Raw genomic sequence first — 18,310 nt, forward strand, 5'->3', positions numbered from 1 at the left:
CGTGGAAGTTACGTGATGGTTCTGATTGGGGAAAACGCTAGCACTATTTCATTTGTTGCATGTCCTTTAATCTTGAAAAGTGCACTGTATGTTGCACCTTTAGTTATCTAGAGTTTTGGAACTAAGGAACATACGTATAGTAATGTAACTGTAAATTTGAAATTTCTGAAAGGAACGCTCTTGGCCATGTGGCAGTGTCCCTTTTTTCACTCATCATCTAGCACGCTTACAAGTTAGGTGTTTTGTGTGTCTGTCCCAGGCAACTGGCCATTCACCAGATCATTCTAGATGCATTAGGTGTGTATCCTTGTTTAATCCAACTTGATCAACGCCAATCTTTGCTTTGCGTTGATGTGTATCACATCAAGTAGTAACACTACAATCATAGGCTTGATCAAATTGAGATTTTAGTGATCTGTAACAGAAATGAGGTAACTTTTTGAATCTTGATTGCCGATTCCCACGTGTTCCATAAATTCTTTCCTTGTTCATTGTCAGTGCATTTTGGTTATGAACCCAGCTAAATCTTGCATTAACGTAACGTTGTTGTAAATTTGCGGTTAGTTTGTGGTAACATTAGTTCAATAGCTGTGGTGTTTTTCTGGGTTATAGTATATATTTGTAGTAAAACCTTTAAAAATGTACTCGTGTTTGTGTAGCAACTACCTGTAGTGCTGGTTTGGGGTCGGAGTCTCTTAGATTGTGTATTAGGTCCAGAATAGTGGGCAAGAGCCAGTAAACCGAGTTATCGTCGAGAAATTTTAGATGGTATTGTACATAAAAAGTTAACCATACCTTGCATGTAAAAGTGTTTTCACTTTATATATATGAACATATATATCTATATCTATATATATATATATATATATATATATATATATATATATATATATATATATATATATATATATATATGTTCATATATGGTGAACGAATCCATGTAAGATGGCCGACCATGCAAATTCTCTGTGCATTTTGGGCTTATGGGAGTGATGCGCCCAGCCACCGCCATCTTGTGAAAGTTGCCCTGGGGCGACCCTGGGCCAGTCCGGAGAAGCATGACCCAGGAGATATGTTACTCTGCTGCTAGAAGTCGTCTCAAGGGGATGTAAATTCCAGCTCTGCTTCACAGAGGCCACTATTTGCCTCGTGCCACATGGACACCAATTCTGGGACCCCAACTCATAAAGAAGTGATCATTTTGGATATCCAAGATAAGTCTAAATCATACACAGGAATTTGGTGGCCCATTTTCCTTCAACTATACTCTGTTTTCTTTACTTTTATCAAGAAACCTTCCCAAATTCCCCCATGGTCTCCCACGTGTATCTCCCTCTCTCTGTCACTATACAGTATATCAAACCTTGGATCCCATACATTTCTACAACAAAGCCACGCACCGTTTGCATACTTAATTAATTTCCAGGTTAGGTAAAGGTAAAGCTCCTTTGACTGGCTGTGCCATTCTGTGCCCTACCTAATGTTTAGAGCAATCTTTGAGCATTCAGGCGTGATATTGCAGTGAATTGGGATAGCTCAATGGTATATAGTTAGGGCCTTAATTCATGCTCCTATAGTTAACCCGACACCTCTCTCTTTCAGAGGGATGCCTTTATCATGTGTGACTAAGAGAAATCTCAGCTCCCACTTTTGTTCGTTGCCTGGACCCTCCACATGCGACGGAACAGAGGAATTTCACCTTTTACAGCACCATCAAGTAATTATATATTCTTCTTTATTGTTTACCCACGTGTGCCCATGGTTATAATTAATTTGTGAGCTATTGTTATTATTTGTTAAGTAAACAATGTTAATTTCTAACTGAGTATAATTACGCCTTTCGTAGATTAATGTAAAGTAATAGTTCATGTTTACATTCCCATTCTTTCCAGTCCTCTCATGTTTTGTATTCCTTGCAGCCATTTTATAGCATTCTGTTGCATAGCCTTGGCTGGCCCAGAACAATATATGTATATGTATGTATGTATATATATATATATATATATATATATATATATATATATATATATATATATATATATACATACATACATATATAAACATATGTATATATACGTGTGTGTATGTATATCTATAAATATAAATATAAATAAATATATATATATATATATATATATATATATATATATATATATATATATATATTTATGTATGTATATAAATAAATAAACTAAGAGCACAACAATCTGACACACGCAAACACATACATGTATTTATTTTGTAAGAATATTTTCCTGTACGTGAAATGGTCTGCATATATAAAAATGTGTGCGCGCGCATCAGACTCCGTGCTCTTGTTGAATAGGCGAATAGTAATCCTTCAATTATCCGGATTAATAGAGCCAAGGGCCCATCAGATGATGGTGAACTCAAGATAGGGCAAGTAAAAAATCTAGGGGTGTTCAAGGGCAACTCTGAACCCTTACCCACGTAACCTCGTCAATACCACATAACTGTAAACACTCAGTATGCTTGTAAACAACAACCATCACACTTTAAGCTGAAAACTTTATGCAAAAGGCAATTATCTACCTTTTCCCCATATTTGTAACAAAATATGCTGCATAAATACACTTTGAGAAAAACTGTAATCCCTTCTTTTCCTCTCTCTCTCTCTCTCTCTCTCTCTCTCTCTCTCTCTCTCTCTCTCTCTCTCTCTCTCTTTCTCTCTCTCTCTCGTAAATGACACAGTTCAGTAAGTAGGTAGCCTGTCTGTGTTTACCCACACCCTACCAAAGTTTTATGACCACTAATATATTTTTGATAAAGCATATTTCTTATCAGTTGTTACCATGTTGTATTACCATACACGAGATACAAACTGTGTATGTGTGAACTATTGACCTATAGTCTAGCTATGAAAGGTTGAGACTTTCCTATAATGAGCGGCATTGACATATTTCCCATCTTGCCCAAGGAGGTATTTAATCCTAATCCAAAAAGGTGCACTTTCAGGATTCAACTCGAGATTAAGGTTAATTCTGATAATGGACAGCTGTTGTTTTTACTGACATGTGACTTCACTTTAAAGTAATGTATGCATGCATATATATTTATGTATGTACATATATACAAACAAGGTGTATATAATACATGAATATATATATATACATATATAAATATGTATACCGTTAATTACATTTTGTATTGAGTCTTATGAAAATGTACAGCAAGGTCTAAGTAACATGTTTTGATCTCTAAGTTATGCTTTTGTACAGACGAATGGAGGAAGGTGATAGATAATCTCCTTCTTAAAGTGACCAGCGTTCACTTTACGTAATCTTCCAAACACGAGGAAATGCGCAGCGCCGCTTAAAACAAATGCCAAATCTCCCAAATTATCACCCTTTTCCCGAAAAGTTTGAATGGTATTAAGACAATATGGCACAGTGCTAATCACATTCGATTTTCACCCTTTTGTAGCCAGACTATAGGCTAATTGTTACACTCACAGTATCCATTTGCAGAAGTCAAGTAGGCTATCACAGCTGTGTTTAGATAAAGGTAATGGCAATGAAACTGATATTTTACTTACAGAATCCATTTATACTGTATTGTTATCATGTTATATCATTATCGTAATATGTATAAAAAAAACCAATCGGTCACCATTTGCAGTGACTAATGTTTACACAGAATCAGCTGATAAGTCTACTAACAAAAGAATTAGGAGAATAATTTTTTTAGTTGCAAAAGGAAACGAATGTATTATTGGAATTATTTTTTTTACATAAATGTAAAATGGTCATACAAAGGTAAACTAAAATATTTTCATGTTAAAGTAAAATCCCTTAAAATCGCAAAGCAACTGTTTCCCGATTCGTTTGTTTACGTCACACTCGATGTTGTTCATGTCATTGCTTTGGTAAGTGGTTGTTAATTAGATGGTTGTGAATTGTTACGCAAGCCATAAGTTTGGTAATCTTGTTTGAAAGCCTAGCCTAGTACAATTTACCGAAAATGAAATTCATCTGATTTGTAATACACAAACCCATTACAACACCCCTTTCACATCTTTAGTGCATACGGCATTCCACAATGACGATTGTTCAAAGCAAATTCATTTTAGGAACACTACTAAAAAGTAGTTGATCAGTTCATGTTTTATTTGGAATTAATGGTTTTTAATTTCACCTCATATCATCACGGAAGCTTTTCTTGTACGCGTGTGTGTTTACCTCTATCTTCAAGCGGTATTTCATCACTGTCGAGTTACCGTTTCTATTCATAGTGCGTGCTGTCGTGATTGTGTTTTTTAGCGCAGTATCACATTTGCCATTTTCCTTTTTTGCTTTGTTTGATCTACTGTACAGCATTTCATTACAAGTTAGTTAACTATAAGTATGATTATCACACATATAACAGTACACAAGAGAATATTTTACCACTGTTGTTATTTCATCTCTCTCATATACCCTATATATATATATATATATATATATATATATATATATATATATATATATATATATATATATATATATATATATATATATATATATATATATATATATATATATATACTGTATATAGAGCCTCGGTGGCTCAGTTGGTAGAGCAGCTGCCTAGGACTTCGTAGAGGTCCGTGGCGCGGGTTCAAATCCGCAGCCGACTGGTCAGTGAAGGCGGACACTTTGCTACCCATGTAGACACCCCGGGATTACGTATGTAATCAACGGATAGGTTTGCTGAAAAGCAAATGGGTGTTACAGATTAATACACACATAAACAAAGCCACTCCAACATCTTCTAAAAACATAACAGACACCTCACACGTCTCGAACTGTCGACCTACCCGCCCAGTTCTCCTCGCTGCTTGGGAGAAAGGGAGCTGGGGATTGGTACGATACACGTACACATCGTTACCAGGGTCTAAGCGATGTCAGGCAGGGCAGCCGATCGAGGTTACGGCCTACCCCAACGCCAAATCAAAGTCCTTCGTAAAGAAGGCATCGTGCTTACCCCATATAGAAAATGGGAAAAAAGCACGTTAAAACGAAAACAGAACATAATATATATATATATATATATATATATATATATATATATATATATATATATATATATATATATATATATATATGCGTAAAAAATACGTGTTTTCATGCATCAGATCATTGCGCTTTTTGCTGAAAACGCGTAGATATCTTTTGCGCAAACCATTTCACGTATATGAAAATAGTTTTACACCCAAGGTATGGTTCATTTTTTATGTGCACTACTAACGTCCTAAATTAAAAAGAATATATTTTTTCTTACAAAGGATTAATTAATCACGTGTGTAATATTCTATAAAACACTGCTCCATTTTTTCACCCACGGTGACCCTTTATGTCACATCTTTGTATCTAAGCACTGTTACTATTTCAGTTCTTTTCTCTCTAAACATACTATCAAACAGTCCATTTAAAGCATCTGCAACTCTTTTCTTTCATTAACATTTAGCAGCCACAATTAACTCCACAAAGCAGAGTGGCTCATTTGTTGAAATTTTACTTTCTATAGACTCAAATTTTCCCCCAAACTGTTTCCGCACTGCCTGCCGCCTTCCCTCCCTTGATTGTCCTGTGACTCTTCTCTCGCACTACCAGCGTCTGTTACATCCACTCCCAATTATCCATCCAAATGAACAACTTCCACTGATCCACCAAAATATTGATATTCTTTGGTCCATCTCCTTGGTTTCCATTTCGCATCAAAATCATGCTCTTTCCTACGTTCACTTTCAGCTTTCTTTACCTACAAAATTTCCAAACTCTTTCCACAGTTTGAAGTTTCTTATCAGTATCCTCCATCACATGCTATTCCACACTCCACCATTTGTGATCCATTTTCATGTCTGACAATCTTGCACCTATAACTGCGGCCCTTTCTAGCCTTTTGAAGCACTCCACCCATAAAGATACTAAACAGGAAAAGACCACACAACCTGATCTTCGCATCAATTTTACACCAAACCAGCCAATCTCTTGTATCACATTCTTCATTACACGCTTTTTTTTTTTCATACAAACATTCTAATTATTCTCAGCATCTCACTTCTGATAAACACATATCCTCACCACCCTCCATACTGCATATCTATCAATTCTATTACAAGCTTTTTCTAAGACCAAGTACACAAGAATCAGCATTTTCCCCATAAATAAATTTTCTCACATGACTGTATCATAATAAACACTTGATCCATACAAAACATTACTTTTCTAAACACACTCTTCTTCTCCTTTAGATGCCCTTGTCTTTTTTGCATTTTCCAGTAAAATCCCAACATACATGCTCCACAGAACAATAAATAATCTTATTCCCTCATAATTTTTAGTCACTGGTATGGCCTTTAACCTTACACAGATGTATTTTTCCTCTGACCCGTTCCTTGGAAATATCTCCCCTCCTGACGTACCTTACACGTTTTCAATGCATTCAGATTACACTTCAACGCCGTAACTTCTCATCTAACTCCTAACTTCATCAACTGATGCCTATCCTTTCTCGAGTCTTCTTTCTTACCTTTCTCATTAGACACCCTCAATAGTAAATTAAACAGGCATCCTAAATTCCACACAAACACTCAACATTCTTGTGGCATTCAATCGTCATCTCTTCTATCTTTTCATTTGTATCTTTTACTCCAAGGTCAATTGCTCATAAACAATTCTCTTTCCATTTACCTCCCTAAAAAGTACATTTTTATTCAAGTACATTTGCCCATACATGTTCTTCGCATTGAACCATTTTCGCAAATTACGCGTCCACACGCATACTTCTACATTAAAATATCTATTCTCTTGTAACTACATTTCAAGCAAACCTCTAATTTCATAATTCCGCCAGTAATCACATCTTCACTGTTTATTTTTTCAACAGTGCATAAATACAGTTCTGAAATTAGGTCACTCTAAATAAATATACAAGGGTAAACACAAACATATACACTTACTCCTTATCATGTTCCTTGTTCCTCAGCACGAAATAGTCTTGGATCAACTTGTTTAATTCTGCCACCTGTACAAAAAAACATGAATCTTTTAACTTTTTATGCAAGCTAGATAGAAAACTTAATTATCAAAGATTATATTAGCCTTTTAGCTGTAATACTAAAACCGAAATACACGGAGACAGACTCATAATAGTTATTCTTCAAAAGATGTGCTTGATTCGCGGTGCGTTTTGCATGGCCCTAGTAATGACACATACGAATATAAAAGCAATGGAAATTAAAGCATTCTCACTTTTCTTTTTAATTCCAGAACTGGACAGAAAGCCTCTCAGAAATTGGTCAACCATTTAAAAATCTTACGAAACGTACACTATTTTAAGTAAAAAGTGAAAATAGAAGACATTTTTAAGTACTATCATTTTTTTGACACCAGAATGATCACTAAGCAACAAGTAATTCGAGGAATAGGGAGGTGGAGTGGGGAATGGAATGGAATATAGAGTTTAGGCCAAAGGCCAAGCACTGGGACCTATGAGGTCATTCAGCACTGGAAAGTAAATTGAAGGTAGGTAGGTCTGAAAGGTGTAACAGGAGGAAAACCTCGCAGTTGCACTGTGAAACAATTGTTAGGAGAGTGTGAGTACCAAGACGGAAGAAAAATAATGTGAATGGAGGTACAGTAAAAGGAATGAGAGGGGTTGCAGCTAGGGGCCGAAGGCACGGTGCAAAGAACCTTGAGTAATGCCTACAGTGCACCCCGTGAGGTGCACTGACGGCACTACCCCCTACGTGAGGTTGAAGAGTCGGGAGAGGCTTCAAAAACTTCTACCTCTCTTTGCAATGGAAATGAAGGTGTAAGACATGAGAGGAGAGGTCAACCCGAGGTACGCCCCTTTGCTATCCTGACTATGCGCACCTGGACTCGGAGTCTTTTGTTGACATCGACGCAGTTGAGCAGTATGAGGCCGAGGGGCACGAAGTCGTAGAGCCTGACCACTTCTTCCCCGACGGTCTTCAAAGTAGCCAGGCGCTTCTTTCCTTGCTGTCAAAGTTCATAAGAAGATAGTGTCATTCCGGAATCGTGATAGATGAGAAGTTTATGCTCAAGCAAGTCTTTTAAATTTCTTTATTTTGACAGCCAAAAGTGATGAAGCAAAAGTGATCCTAGAACAAAATAATCAATGTTTTTAAACTGAAAAATAATTAAATAAAGGCCTCTTAGAACTGGGAGGATGCTGGTCAGCATAATGTCCCCGTTTGTATGTATTTTTGAGATTGCAAGTTTTCTTATTGTCATTTTGACTTTGTGATAAAAAGAAAATTTAATTATTCGGGAAGACTGCATCAAGAGCGAGACGTTTAAAAATTAACTTTCAAATTAGTCCACCCCCAATTGGCTTATATCAACATTAACATCAAAGCTACGCACTGAAATAAAAAAAAAGGAAATTTTTAGGTCGAGAAGTTAGTTCGTACCGAAAGATTAGCATCTGGACCCAGAGACTATCCGAGTCCATATGCTTGCCATTAAGAACTGATAACAAAAAAAAAAAACGAACAGCCGGGGATTATGCCTTTTAATTTGCACCACCAGACTCCTAGTAAGGGCCACAGACAAAAACAAGAAAACAATACTGCAAGAAATTAGTAATGCATAGTATACAAAGAATTCAATGAATTCTCATAAATATTACATTCATATTGCTTTATGTTAGCGAAGGCATAGTCCACACAAACACTTTCATTAGAGTAACTGTCAAATGCTAAGGATCATTTGTAAAGAAACGGAACCGTGCGTTGTGTCTTAAACCAAAATTCTGAGCGATACATGTTTGGTCCATCTTTAAATAAGCTTACACAGATGTGCTCTTGTGAATACAATAAAAAAGCTTTAGAGTTTAAAAATCTGTCACATGAGAGGCAAAAGTCACCTACATATAGAACAAATACACACTTACCTTGTCTTATTTTGTTCTACAAACGTACTACACAATCACAATCTACTTTCAGTACAAAGCACTGTACACGTCTCCACATTGGCAGTGTAGATTGTAAATAAGCTGAACATTGATAAGGCTATTCTATCCCAGCTGGGTTAAAAAAAATGGCAGATACACAACAACGAAGCACCATCGATGCAAAAAATGACAGGTCTACTGAACAACGCACACATCTAAGCAGCGTGAGGTCACCGGACCTCACCGAGGGAGCGTTAGTTTTCTTCCCACAGTTAAACATTCAACCACTGATGGCACGATTTCTCGAGATGCACCGAATGAACAGAACATATTCTAGAATATGATGTTTTAAGAGGAGCGACCACTCAGTCGAGTCTGCAGAGGTTCTCCATGGACGAGGAAAGCCACCATCGAAAGTTCACATTTGATGTACAGCACCGTTCAGGGGCGCGGAATGTGTTTTGAGACACCGTCCACTGAATGGTCATGAATGGTGCTGTTTTATTCCGTTGGACTGATGAAACGACCTGTAGCCAAGAGCAGTTTGCTGTGGAGAACTCCTCAAAAAACTCTCAATTCAGAATATGAAATCGTGACAGGAGGTATAGACCAGTGACAGCAAGAATTTTGAGGCACTGCTCACGAAGAGGGTATAACCATAAAGATTACGCCATTTTAAAGGACAGTAATCTTTTCATCTTTCAGTCGCCTGTTTGTATTTGTGTTTTCAAACTGATGCTAAAGGCTTAAAAAAACGGCAATATTTTTTTCAAGATTTCCCTTCTAAAGTGACTTCTGGGCGAGGTTTCGAAACAATTCGTCATTAGGACTAGGCATATCTGACTCTGCCTCTAAACTATCGTTCTCAGATGTGCATGAAAGGATTTTTGCATATTACTTGAGGAATATGTGTAAATCACCGATTCTTGACCCAGGACTTTCTCTCATGAGTTAACCTGTCATTATTCTAATCCCTTGTCACCCATAATAAACACTCGTGTCAAATTACAGCTCCCATGTAAAATCAAGTTGTTTTAGGAAAAACAGTCAGAACAAACTCGCCACACAAAGAAATCCAGGGAACTATTTAGTACAGGCAGACGATGAAGGCCCTTCTTCTAGTGTTACCTGGATCATGACGATTCTGTGAGTAAGAATCCCCTTCCATTTCAGAGATATGGTTAAAAGAAATTGATTTTCATCTGTAACCTGAAAGTTTTATTCTTATTTAAAGTTGAATGGCACGTCAAAATGCAGTTCCCTCTTCGCACCTCGAGATCCTTGCTGCTGGCTCGCGACAGCGAAGAATCGGATTGCGCCAGAACTCGTACAAATCCCTGGCAGTCATTTTCTCTTTGGCACAGACCAAAAGAGAAGAGAGGAGCAACCCGTAAGAGATTATACACGGCATAAGTAGGACACATATAGGAAAAGATAAGACTGCAAAAGTGAAAAGGAGAAGTAGAGGCAGACGATGAAGAGTCTTCGTGTGTCACCTCGATCATGACGGTTCTGTGAGTATTGATCTCCTTCCGTACGTCTGAGTCCAGATTGACCTGAAGAGATTCATGTGACAATTTTGGGGGATTGAGGCATTTTCCTTTTCAAATTTGTTCTTACCTCAGGATTTTTGCCTCATAATTTTCAACCTGAGGAGAGTGACAAACTGTTTATTTTGTTTATTCAATGGATTTGCGTTACTTTTACTTTATAAAAAGTTTCGTGTTATTTATGTTACTTAATTCAGTTTACTTTGTTTGATTCATATGAATTATTTCTTCTAAAAACCCTCACATGGCAAATTGCTCAAGTCCAGAAAGCAATTCATGTGTCCGGTTTAATATGAAGGAATTTATTAGAACATTTCTTCACTTAAATGGAAACAGAAATGAGAACAAATTAAGGCTGCCAATATCCCTGAGTCAAATGATATAAGATTAAGGGAAGATTGTACGCTTATAAGTTAAGGGTTATCACTGAACTGGAGGGAAAAATCACAGTAAAGTGGCCAACTGGTCAGACACATGAGCAGCAGGGAGAAATGAAGGTGTTCCATGTCATTTAAAATCACATTCCAGTTAATTTAAATACTTTTTTGATTTGATATTATGGAAGTTTGTATGCATATCGCATATATTAGGGTACATGAACGATGAGGGCGGTCGTGTCTACAAATAGTTGGAGAAATGACAGATAAATGAATGAAAAAAAAGATGAAGGTGCCTGAAAGAAAGCGTACGCTAAGGAGTGAGAGAGTGAAAATAGCAATGAAATGGAGACGAAGCCAAAGAAATGGTGATAAAGACTGAGAAGGATTTTAAACTGGAGGATTTTTATTATTACTAAGTAGTTTAAAGAGTCAGACAACAAAATGCACAACAGTAAAATTAAAGCAACACAAGATAAACAGAGTACAAAAATACTAGATTTGTTATGCTCCTCACTTAATAATGGTGACCATGGTTGAGAAAATAATGAAACATTACAGGAGAAAGAGCGATAAAGAACATGTTCATGCAAAAAAAAAAAAAGTACTTGAGTAATATGATAAAAAAAAATTTAATGTAAACACGCTTTTATTAAAATGCACTAAAAAGTAAAAATAATTTTTTGAGACATACCAGGATTTTCTTACAATTAATCATGCCTACAAAAAATAAAAGCGCGGGCCCCAAACATGGAAGGAAATGCTACAAGAAAAGAAATATATATTTTTTTTATTTCTCGTAGCATTTCCTTCCATAATTGGCTCCTACGCTTTTATTTTTGCAGACATGATTAGTTGTAAGAAAATCCTGGTGTCTCAAAAAATTATTTTGTACTTTTTAGTGCATTTTAATAAAAGCGTGTTTTAAAAATTTTATTTATATTTTTCATTTTATACCTTTTAGTTTTGACAAAAATTGTAACCGATTTATGATTGTCACTAAAAAAAATTGAACGTGATATCCTGTCAAGCCAAGGAGGGTTTGAAAAATCCGCAGTTATTAAAGTATTCTACCGATTCAAAGATGGTATGGAAAAGCTGAAGAGTTTCATATAAATTCTGAGATACTGGGACAGGTCACTGTAGGGTCACTAGAGATCATTGCTGACCTGCTGATCATGTAAGGTTATATTGTCACTGGGATTGAGTAACCATGCAAAATTTCAAGTCGATCGGACAAAGGGAACAAGTCGAAAATTGAGTTACAAGATTTGACCCAAACAGATGGACAGATGCAGAAGTGAAGTTAAATAAAACCCATGAAATAAAAATAAGTCACGCTCGCAGGGTAACGCATCAATAAATGAAGAATGAAAAGAGATAGGAGTACATACGTATAATGAGGAATGAATGGATCACTGGAGAGGAAGGCCTGACATCAAAAGATAGGAAAATGCCGATGAAAATGAAGAGTGACACAAGGTGCGAAATATGGAAACGGGGCTTGTAATAAGTGGACTCTTTTACCTTGAAGAGAGACATTTCAATAATTGGTTCTTGTACCTTGGACAGATGGAGGACATCTCTTTTTACCCAGGAATATTAACATAACATGATTCAAGCAAGGTCTCATGGTATGTTGCTTCACTCTATTTATGTGCTTATTTATTCACTGAGTTATTTCTGTACCTGTTAAGATTTATTTGCTGGTTTATTTATGTCTTATTATGTCATATTAATTATGCTGCTTCTTTATTTAGCTTTAAGTAAATTATTTACTGATATTTAGCATTAAATTATTTATCTATTAATATCACACTTTTTAATAAATTACCCTACTCTGTTTTCGCAAACATGGATCATCTATTTTGAAATACCTAAGCTCGTGATAAATAAAAGATATTTTTCATCTGAAATAAAATGATAAATTTAGCTTTATTTGTGCCTTTAAAAGTCAAAAATCAATGTGCAGTCTATGAAATAAGTGGTTAGATATGCACACATTACCGAGCATTAGACATGCAAGATTTTCTAGAATAACCCAAAAACAAAAACAAGAGCTGGAATACATTACCTTGGACAAAATATAACTATTTTTCTATATTTTTCCTATAGACAGCATGCAATCATCCCCACAAACTGGGTGGGTGAGAGGGCAGCTATCCCTCGCACTATGATGTCTTTCAGCTCCCACAAAAACATATTGGACGACATTTACTTCTACATGTTAGAATTTTCCACCGTCAAATTGGTAAAGATATGAAAAAATAACCCTATAATCCTCATTTCAAGATCTTATATATTTGTTATATGGTTCTGGTATTGTTTTTTTTTCTATTTACAAGAAAATTTAAACTATGTACCCTTATGTCATCAGAATCTAGAAGAGAAGATTGAATATGGTCTGAATGAATATACAGAATACATATAAAATCCAAAGTCGTGAAATGCTCAAATGACGAAAATTCGTGATTTTTATATTGTTCGCGAATGGGGCCAGACAACGATCCAGCGAAAAGTTTGTTTTCAAATAGCAATGCTCAAATAAAATTCTCTGAATAAAAACCTCAAGGACCTACTGTTGGGCTCTCCCCCGGTCCCCCACCATAACACAGGGGCTTGCCAATCGGTTTTGAAGTTATTTTATAAGAATTTATGTTAACCCCAGAATGGCCAGTGTATTTCCAGTGGTGCGCTGTTTTTTTAATGAACCCCTGTACATTATTTGCGTATAAATATACTGAGATAGAAATTATAGAAAAATGCTGCTTAGGTCTAGCTGCTTATCCTAACTAAACGTTCGAACTAACCTTATCTTCAGAAAACATTAGCACAAGTATACAGCAACTTTTGACATAAGATGAGGTTCATTGCTTTCCCTCACAAATATTGTACATTTTCCACAAGGGTGTCCACAGGGGAGAACAAAGCTATTAACAGGAAATGTAATCACAAGGACGTAAACTTCCTTATAACAGAACTAAACATATACAGCAATTTCAGAGCCTATCTCTCCTGTCTGACAGTACAATACACAAACACTCCAACAGATATTTCAAGGCAATTTACTTGTCCCTCATACCTTTAATAACCCACAATTTTCGATGAAATCTTGAACTTCTGTAGCGGTCGTGCCGTCCAAAAGATGTATGTACTGTTCATAAACTGCAGCATAGGTGACAGGGCCAGGAGCGTTGACGGAGAAAATTGTCGAAATTTCCTTCCTGACAGACACCACGGCCTCCTCGTCCGGACTAACGGCCTGAAGATAGAGGCGGCGGCGAGACATCTCTATGGAAAAAGATGCATAAACATTTATTACTTTTAATTTACATTTTCAAGCTGAAGAAGGAAGAATCTGTTGCATTTTCTGGATCATCCCCTTTTAAGCCAGATTAAGACAAAACAAATGTGATTACTCTGCAGCTCTGTCCTGTGTACTCCAAGGGTCAAGAGTCAAGACTCATCAGCATCCATGCGCTGCGCACAAAATGACATGATATTTATCATGATGACAAGAGATATATAAAACTTTTACCACAGAACTTGGAAAAGTATAATAATAATAATAATAATAATAATAATAATAATAATACATGAAGGTAGTTGACTCTCTTTCAAACAAGTGAAAATAAGCGTGATCCACCCATCAGCTGCATTCAGATTTGATAAGTCTTTTCGATCATCATCATCATCATCATCATCATCATCATCATCATCATCATCATCATCATCATCATCATCATCATCATATCATATTATTATTATTATTATTATTATTATTATTATTATCATTATTATATTTCAAAAGCTCTCGACACACACATACCAGGAAAGAGAAGCTTTTCAACTCTGGGGAGCTTCTGGTTGTGCTGGATGATGGCAGCCAAGCAATTCAGCAGGTGCTTGTGGGTCTGGTCGAGCGGAGGGTCGAAGAGCACCCGGTTGCCCCTCACTGCGACGGAGACCTCGACAACCGCTTGCTCGATGAAGTCCTCCTCGACGTACTCCCCGGTGTAGTCGTTTCCAGCCTGAGAGAGCAATGCGACCGTCTCATACTTCATGTCTGGTAAGTTATTTATTCTCACTCAGAAGTTCCTCCAGAACTAACGATGCTACAAGTTACGAAAGAGAAAAAGGTATGAAAAAGGCGATGCATGAGCGTCAACTGTGAAATCAAAGGCTGATTTGCTGTGGCTGGATGGGACTCTTAGGGCACTGCTGCTCCACCCAAAAACTATCTGAAGGTTTCGGCCACATCAGTTAAACAGAATGATGTTCTAGGTTCCGCGGAATTCTTAGGATGCCAAAGACTCTCGGCAATAAGTTAATAAGTTGCACCTCTGGAAGGATGGTTATTATTCTAACAGTGCATCGGTGATCATATTTACTGTTTCCATAGCTACCAGAATAATGACTTGACAGTCTCAGATGACAGAGGATTGAAAATAAGAGAAAACATCACAGCCAAACTGAAACAAAAATGAGGAGCCTGGGAATTTAGGCATGAATTATCTCTTCTGCAATTATCGCTAGGGAAATATGGTTTTCTAGTTCAGGAAAATGAAATAAACGTCTGTTAATGAAATTATAACTTTTGCAGGTTCATTTCGGCATAAATACATTCACCAGAAAAGTAACAGATCTCTCAAATGAGATGAAGATCAAACTGAGACATTCATTTGCCGGTTCTCGTAACCTATGAATTAATTATATATGTTCAGTTCCTGGTGACCAATAAATGTTTGCAGATCTATGGTGATGGATATAGGAAATTAAAATGCTCAACGTGATTGTCTGTGAAACATTCAGGAACTTACCATATTACAAAACAAATACAAAGAATCAGTCATTTTCTTACCAGTATGACTTTTATTTGATGCTGAAATGTCCTGCGAATGCACAAGTGAAATTGACTTCAACGAAATTACGATTATGAAGAAGCGGTGAAAGTGGAAATAAGTCAGAACAACAACGTGCTCAGCATGGGGTACGATTTAATTACCCTGTGCCTTATGAGACAATCCCTGAAGTCGCTGATGGAATTCAGGACAAGCTGCCGCAGCTGTAGCGACATCCTGGATCTGACGGAGCTGAAAAACCGCCTCACTTGTCGCAGACTGTCGGATACGTCTGTGGGGACCAGCGACCTCCATTGGTCGATCATGTCGCCGAAGATTCGAGCGACAGCAGGAAGCCACCTACGCCAGGAATGAGTTCAAGTTAGCAATGAGGTATGCTTCCCGTCCTCCCATTTTTAAGTGAGGTCACTTTTTAATTACAAAACAAAAAGCTATCTTAACGCCTAGCTACTGCAATCAAGACCCGATGTAGGCTCTCTGGACTTTGCTCTAACCTGGAGATTCGGCGTTAGCAAGTACCCGCATACACTTACTTCGTCAACAGAATGTTCCTGGTCTGGGCACACTGTGATTTGACAGCTTTTTCAAGGGCCTGGGGGGTTGGTGCCTCGTGGTCGGACTTTCCTTCCAGCGCCTTCATGTTAACGAACCTCAAGTTGGCGAATCTAGCAAACAAATTAAATAAATAAAAAAAAGAATATTGTGAAAGATACAGATAAAGCAAATGGCCTCTTGATGTAATCCCCCAGTTCAGGTCACCTTAAAAGTTTATGCTTGGAAACATCAGTGACTCTTATACATAGTCAGCCAGGATGAGGGCCGTTGGCACCAGGCTTCTAAGGTTTTCTGCAATCCGTCTGCAACACCTTTCATTAACAAGCCAGGGATGTTACGCCTATGCTCAGTTCTCATCCCTTTCCCCTGGCAGACGCTGTTGACTTACAACACCTTTTATAACCTATCAATCTATTGTTGATAAGCTCCGTAACACTGTTTACACATGGATGGAGCTGGTACGTACGTACTCTACACCCAAAATTAGTTGTCTATATTTTCGAGAACAATTATTTCATCGCACGATTGAAGTACTATATATAGATTGTATTTCTAGATAATTTTATTTCGCCAGGGCAGCAAAAAACAAGTGGAAGAGGTGATAATGAAAACATGGTACGCATATTGGAATATACAGGGAAAAGCACTCTTTTATTCTTATCTCTAAACTTGAAGCTAATTTCACTAATGCGGATACATAAAAATACATTTTAACATCTCAATACAGGCACATTAAAAGAAATGCCTGGCAAACGTTCATACAAACACATTTCTAATGTAACTCATGTACATCTGGACATACCTTTCTTCCCATATGACGTCCAAAGTGTTCAGGATATGGTTGACGGCAAAAAGGTTATGGTAACAGTGATGCGCTCCAGTGACAAAGCTTTGGTGCCAAGGGACTGGTGCTCTGATCACCAATGGCTCGTGATGTGCTGGTGGAACACTGATGCCCAACCTTAAACAGATGCAATACAAGTTGTTGAATAACCTTTAATCTAATGGTATGTATACATATTTACACCACCACGGTTTGGCACAATATTATGTGATTCATCTATGCTTTATTTATATTTATGATATATATATATATATATATATATATATATATATATATATATATATATATATATATATATATATATATATATATATATACACATATATATATATATATATATATATATATATATATATAGAGATAGAGAGAGAGAGAGAGAGAGAGAGAGAGAGAGAGAGAGAGAGAGAGAGAGAGAGAGTTGACCCATTCATATTCGTATACGTATCTAGTGTATACTGTAAATCACTTTTTCATTTGATGGATACAGCTGTTAGTGCAACTGGAAAGTAACTGGAAGAATAAATTTCTGCCCTTGATTAAGTTTGGAATCGCATGGAAGATGCTTCAAATTACAAGTGCATAGCAATACCAACCACGCCAAAGCAGAAAAACATTTCTACCTGGAAATCTTTTCTACATAAGCTTAAGGAAGACAGTAAGTAGGCACAACGTGACACTAGCAGGGAAAAAAAGGTTTTTGCTTCCGCATGGTCGGTAATGCTGTGCGCTTCTACCTCAAAGCATCTTAGATGCGCGTTCACTCCTCCTCGATACAGCTGAAGATGTATTGATCAACTACACGAAGGAAGTGATATCCATTTCTTTTATAATGACGTATTGATCTGAATACAGAATTTAGGCCAAAGGCTAAGCACTGGGACCTATGAGGTTATTCAGCACTGAAACGGAAATTGACAGTAAAAGGTTTAAAAGCAGTAAAAGGAGGACAACCTCGCAGTGGACCTATGAATCAATTGTTAATAGAGGGTGGAAAGTAAGATGGAAGAAAGAGAATATGAAAGGAGGTACAGTAAAAGGAACAAAAGGGGTTGCAGCTAGGGGCCGAAGGCACGCTGCAAAGAACCTTGAGTAATGCCTACAGTGCACCGCACGAGGTGCATTGACGGCGCTACCCCCCTACGGGTTTTATAATGACGTCAATCACAAAAAGAGTATAAGTGAACATGTGAAGAGGATAAATGA

General features: G+C 37.0%; 1 protein-coding gene across 1 annotated transcript in view; it reads right to left on the reverse strand.

The window, feature by feature from the left end:
* Positions 1-18,310, reverse strand: part of LOC136829594 (dynein axonemal heavy chain 3-like) — a 162,758-nt gene that overhangs the window by 123,131 nt on the left and 21,317 nt on the right. Inside the window, exons 7-13 of the mRNA XM_067088440.1 lie at positions 17,066-17,224; positions 16,242-16,373; positions 15,852-16,047; positions 14,676-14,877; positions 13,929-14,137; positions 7,878-8,003; positions 6,962-7,026 (exon numbers count right to left, since the gene is read on the reverse strand). Coding sequence (XP_066944541.1) covers positions 6,962-7,026; positions 7,878-8,003; positions 13,929-14,137; positions 14,676-14,877; positions 15,852-16,047; positions 16,242-16,373; positions 17,066-17,224 — 1,089 coding nt within the window. The remainder of the gene's footprint in view (positions 1-6,961; positions 7,027-7,877; positions 8,004-13,928; positions 14,138-14,675; positions 14,878-15,851; positions 16,048-16,241; positions 16,374-17,065; positions 17,225-18,310) is intronic.

The sequence above is a fragment of the Macrobrachium rosenbergii genome, chromosome 44, assembly GCF_040412425.1.
Source record: "Macrobrachium rosenbergii isolate ZJJX-2024 chromosome 44, ASM4041242v1, whole genome shotgun sequence".
Classification (NCBI taxonomy): domain Eukaryota; kingdom Metazoa; phylum Arthropoda; class Malacostraca; order Decapoda; family Palaemonidae; genus Macrobrachium; species Macrobrachium rosenbergii.